The following is a 6,000-nucleotide window of genomic DNA, read 5'->3' as shown; positions in this document are numbered from 1 at the left end:
ATGGATACATTCTCAATGGGTAAAAGTTCCACACAAGATAATATCTCATCACCAACTCAATAAAAAACTTTGAACATGAATATTGAAACATCGAAACATACAGTGAAATGTGTGATTTGTGTCACAAACGTGCAAGTGTTGCAAGGCATTGGGTGCCCACAATTTAATGACCCTCATCTGTGTGTCTTTTATCTCAGAATAGAAGGATGTTCTTAGGGTCTTACATCACCAATAGTCCCAATCAATGCAGGATATGCATTGCATTCAGTCACAACGCAAGATAATATTTCATCACCAACTTAATAAAAAACTTTTATTATAGAGTTTTCCAAGTAAAGATCAATTATATTACACCTGACATTTAGTTACACCTGGATTCATACTGTTATATGTTAAATGATTGCAAGTGTTATGCAGAAATAAAAGCTGTAAATAATGCAACGGACGGTCATGTTGGGAATTCTTTTGACCTGCATGTAGAAGCTGAAAGGTAGATCTAAATACTTCTCAATTTCTAATGGTGTTGATTTCTGCTGTTTGATTGCATTATCTAGGCAATTCTTTTACAATGGTGAAAGAACGCGTCATCAAATGTTAAAGAAGCAAAGAATAAATTATTGTGTAATGGAGTCTAGTCTGTGATTTCACCATTCTCTACAACTTAGAAATCTGTTTTTATTTGTGACAGATTGTAACATCAATGGGATGAAAAAGTAATTCAAGGTTCCCTTCCATTAGTCATCCAGCTCTGCCAATTTTTCAGAAAAGTTTTCATGACGATAGACAATATGACAAGTTGCCTCTCCATGCAGTCTTGATGAGGACAGTGGGATATTATTTATTTATTTAGAGATACAGTTTGGAACAAGCTGTTCCAGCCCAAGGAGCCTTGCCATTCAGCAACCCAACTATTTAACCCTAGCCTAATCGTAGGATGATTTACAATAACTAATTAACCTACCAACCGTCTTCGGAGCATGGAAGCAAACGGAGCACCCAGATGAAACCAATGGCACTCACAGGAAGGATGTAGAAACTTCTTACAGGCAGCGTCAGATTTGAACTCTGAACACCGATGCTCTGCGCTGTAATACCGTTGAGCTTTGCTACCGTGGCATCCCAAACTCTTCACAGAGGAGCAGCACTTTTTTGGATGGATCTTCATCTGGTATTACTCTTCATTCTGTTCGTTCTGAAACTGGTCAGAAGTGGTGTTTGTTTGAAGTTGCACCCTACATAATCAGATTTTTTAAAAATAAGAAAATAAAATATTCCTTTCATGGCTGAAACAAGCCAGTTCATTGGTTTGTGTGTTTGGCACTAGTTAATATTAATGTCTGTAAACATTATTCAAAAATGAATATAAGAATACCTGGGAGGAAGACTTCATTTTATGAAGAGCAGTCGCTTCAGACGACCTGAACGAAAGTTACTCTCGAGTCACTGCCGAGTCGGCTTCTGGCTGTACATTTGTAAGTCCCTGAATCGGTAATGGACATCCTATGGATCACTAATGTTCCTTGTGGATGTAGGTACTCCCTCCCAGTGGGGCGCACCTTACTGAACGTTGAAAGCACCATGTGATTAGGTAACTCCCACACTATTTCGGGCTTGGGAATTCCGATCGCCATGCAGTTGAGTTGAATGGGTGATCCAGCCCTCAGATGGACGGATGTGGGGGGATCGTTGGTTATCCGAGGTGTGTAGGCCATGACCAAGACCGATGTAACCAAGGAGGAGACACCAGCGTTATTACGAGCTTTGCAGATATAATTACCCCGGTCATGTATGCTTATCTCCCTAATAGTCAAAGTCCCGTTTTCGAACAGGATATACTTTGCATTGATCTGGGGTCTATTAAGGACAAAACCACTTGGCGTGGTCCATGCGATAGTTGGCACCGGACTCCCACTTGCAGAACAATTGAGACTTAAGGCATCTCCGCTTATGCTCCGTATTAGTCCCAGTGGATGAGTGTGGATGGTGGGTTTTTGGGCAACCTCAAAGACAATGAGTTTCTCTATGTAACCGATCTCATTCCTGGCCGCACAGCGATACTTGCCCGCGTCTGCCACAGTGGGACTGTGGATAAAGAAGGTGCCGTTGCTCCCCATCTGGAAGCGGGCAGCCTTGTGTCTGCTGGTGAACCGTGTCCCATTGGGTAGGATCCAGAGAATCTCTGGAGGTGGGTAGCCGTCTGCTGAGCAGTTGAGGATAGCGGTGGACTCTGCGTTGGCGATGACCTTCTTATTAAATGGATTCTTGAACATGGGCCTCCTGAGCATCTGGGTGACGTCCAAGTTGACCACCAAAGCGGCCTGGCCCGCTTCATTGCGGGCCAAGCAAGTGAACTGGGCTTTGTCTGATGCCCGGACGTTGCGAATTTCCAAGGTGCCATTGAAGTGGACGACAATTCTGCTGCCGTAGTAGGGAGCACTTAGCAGAATGTTACCTGGCATAATCCAAGTGACCTGGGGCATGGGAAATCCCTCTGCCTTGCAGTGTATCTGTTTCCTCGAGTGCCTCACCGCAATCTCCTTAATGACTGTCCTGTTCCCGTGGAAACCGTTGATGACCGGTGGGGTTAAGACCACGCTGAGATGCATGAGTTCGGTATCATCGCCACCAGGGTTACGGGCAATACACGTGTACTCCCCAGCGTCGGACAGCTGAATGTTTTTGATGAGCAGGGAGCCATTGGAATATAGGTGGTATCTGTTCTTGGAGAACGAGATGATTTCATTCGTTGGCAACATCCATAATATCTTTGGCAGTGGTTTTCCTGTCGCCTGGCAGTCAAACATTGCAGATTCGCCAAACCTTGCCTTGTGGAGGGGCTTATAGGACTTCTTGATCTGGGGCGGTGCAGGCAGTACAGTCACGTGAACTTTCATCTCATCCTTGCCAAGAGTATTTTGTGCATAACACGTGTAATCTCCCTCTTCCGCCATCCCCACTTTATTATAGTAGAGGGTCCCGTTGCCAAACACGACATACCTACGAGTCCGCCTGCCGCTGTCATCTGCCTGCAGGACATTGTTGATCATGGTCCCGTCCGGCAAACTCCAGGAGATCTCGGGCTTGGGGGCCCCAGAAGCCTTGCAGTCCACTCGAAGATCTCCCCCATACGACACATGCTTGTGGATGGACTGGTTGTGGTCAATCAGCGCTGGCTTCATAGACACGTCAATCTTCACCGACATCAGATCGTCCCCAAGCTTGTTGCGGGCGACGCACAGGTAGTTCCCTGCATCCTTCTCGGTGATGGAGTCGATTGATAAGGTCCCATTGAGCAACACCGTCACACGGCCTCCCTTCCTGGAAAATAAAGTAGAGGACATATCTGTGAGTGGTTGAAATGCAAGTCAGGGAAGAGAAATCTAGGGAGAACTGAGGTAAGAAAAACAGATTTCAGCCAATATCTGGAACACCCATAGCTGCTCACATTGTATCTTCAACAAATTCCAGATACTTCACCTGAGTACCTTCATAGAGTCATACAGCAAAGAAGTAAGCCTTTAGGGCCCAGCAGGTCCATGCAAACCAAGATGACCATCCAAGCCAGTTCAATTTACTGACCTAAAAATTCCCTATCTGAAGATTTGTCTAACTGTTTATTAAAGGTTGTTATTGCACCAGCCTCAGCCATTTCATCTAGCAGTTTATTCCACATAAGTACCAATCTCTGTCTACTAACATTGTCTTTCAAGTACAAGAAAATCTGCAAATGCTGGAAATCCAAAGCAACACACACAAAATGCTGGAAGAACTCTGTAGGCCAAGCAGCATCTATGGAGATGGAAAACACAGTTGACACTTTGGGCCAAGACCCTTCATTCAAGTTTCTGTTAAATCTCTCCCATCTCAGTTTCAACCTATGCCTTTTAGTTCTTCATCCCCCAACCCTGGGAAAAGGGTTGGATGTACTTACTCTCGCTGGTGTCAGGATTAGAAAGCATGTTTTATGAAGAAAAGTTGGGGAAAGGGCTTTTCTCTTTGCAGAGAAGGAGAATGGTGGTCTTTCATTGATTCTGTTATGGTTATTATTCTATAGATTTATTGAGTATGCCCTCAAGAAAATGAATCTTGGTGTTGTGTATGGTGACATATATGTACTTTGATAATAAATTTACTTTGAACTTCATAGAGGTGTAGGCTGAATGGACAACCAACACCTTTGTCCCACTACAGCTATGGCTGAAACCAGAGGACATCCTTCAACGGTGAGTGCAAGAAGGTTTAAGGGGGATGTCAGAGGTCAAGTTTTTATTACAGAGTGTGGTAGTAGAGGTTGATACAATAGGAAAACTTAATACGTTTAGACAGGCACATGAATGTAAGAAAAATGTAAGGTTATGAGCTGTGTAGGAGGGAGGGATTACATTGATCATGTAGTAGATTTATATAGGTTGACATAGTATCATGGGCAGTATTGTGCTGTACTATTTCATGTTCTATTTATGCCCCTCATGATTTTATACACCTCTACAACAACTCCTTTCAGTCTCCTAAGCTCCAGTGATTAAAGACTAAGCTTGTTCTATCTCCCCCCTGTAACTCAATCCCAAGAATTCTTGCAACATACTGATATTTGTAAATCTTTGCAGCATCCTTTCCAGTTTAATAGTATCTTTCCTATTGCAGAGTGACCAAAGCTATATGCAATACTCCAAGCGTATTCTTGCCAGTATCTTGTACAACTGCAATATAATCCCCTAGTTGTTGTACCCGACTGACAAAGACTAACTGCAACACATCCCCCAGTTGTTATACCCTGATTGACGAAGACCAGTGTGCCAATAGCATTCTTCCTCTTTCTGTCAGGCTGATAAAATTTCACAGGGAAACACTGTTAGGACATGTGACAACTAAAGTCCTGGTTGATGAATTAGTTACTGACAAATTATTCAATGACCAGTCAGAACCTATTCATTCACAGTGTAGTGACATTGCTAAGCAATGTTTTATTATTGCCCATTCTGGTTCCCTTCAAAATAGGAATGGTCATTTTAGGGTTGACCACATTGGCTTGTGATGAAGGTCACATGTCAACATGAATGTTTCTCCTAATAGGTACTAGTAAATTGATTATTTAAAATAACTGATCATTTCATAGTTATGAATATGAAGTGCTTTTAAATAAAATTATAGATCAAGATCAAAAACCTAAGAGATTCTGCAGGTGCTGGAAATATAGAGCAACACATTCCAAATGCTGTAGGAACTCAACAGGTCAGGCGGCGTCTATGGAGGGGAATAAACAGTTGACGTAAGTTCCTCATCACTGCCTCTTACTGTTCATGTCTTATTGTTCTTGAACAAGACAGCTAAGGGTTAAACACAATGGCTCAAAAGTCATTATAGCCTAGATAAAGGACAGTGTATCTCCTTCATATGGAAAATCGAATAAACTAAATGAGTAGTTTATTGTGTTTTGAAATTCAGTAGCTTTGACTGTGTCCTTAATTGTGGCTCATTTTTTAAAACCTAACAAATGTTCTTAGATGCTTGACTGTAAAGACCCAACTACCATGGTGCCTGCGGTGGTGGCAGAGGCAGATACATTAGGGATTTTTAAGCGACATTTTCATATGTGAGGGAAATGGAAGGAAATGGACATTGTGTAGGCAGAAGAGATTAATTTAGTTGACTGCTTGAATACTAATTTAATTGGTTTGGCACAACATTGTAGGCCAAATGACCTGTTCCTGTGCTGTATTTTCTATGCTCTATGGGGACCTTCAAGCTCATGCTTTTGAATCAATGGACCTGAAATCTGGCTGTGCATTCTGTATCTCAACTGTCATATGTCAGGGGGTGAAGAACCACCATCCCAAATGACGACAGTGAAAGAGAGAGGTTTTGACAACAGATTGACTGTTTCTTGGTCACCATTACTGATTCCAGTTTTTTTTTTCCCAGCTATTTAATAAATTAACAAATCTAAGTCACCAAATGCCAAGTTAGGATTTGCACATCCCTAAGCATTTGCGGACCACT

The 6,000-nt window shown here is 42.5% G+C and overlaps 1 protein-coding gene across 5 annotated transcripts in view; it reads right to left on the bottom strand.

Annotated features, from left to right (window-relative positions):
* Positions 1 to 331: 331 nt before the first annotated feature.
* The window catches only part of igsf10 (immunoglobulin superfamily, member 10), a 42,863-nt gene continuing 37,194 nt past the window's right edge, over positions 332 to 6,000 (bottom strand). For 4 of the 5 annotated variants that reach the window (XM_072254951.1, XM_072254952.1, XM_072254949.1 and 1 more), the window contains one exon: positions 332 to 3,318. In XM_072254951.1, the coding sequence (XP_072111052.1) occupies positions 1,410 to 3,318 (1,909 nt within the window). In that variant the 3' untranslated portion in view covers positions 332 to 1,409. The remainder of the gene's footprint in view (positions 3,319 to 6,000) is intronic. The other variant, XM_072254953.1, reaches the window with a different exon arrangement.

Source organism: Mobula birostris, chromosome 4 (genome assembly GCF_030028105.1).
Source record: "Mobula birostris isolate sMobBir1 chromosome 4, sMobBir1.hap1, whole genome shotgun sequence".
In the NCBI taxonomy this organism is placed as follows: Eukaryota; Metazoa; Chordata; class Chondrichthyes; order Myliobatiformes; family Myliobatidae; genus Mobula; species Mobula birostris.
Note: the sequence above shows the minus strand (reverse complement) of the source record. Positions and strands in the feature narration are given on the sequence as shown.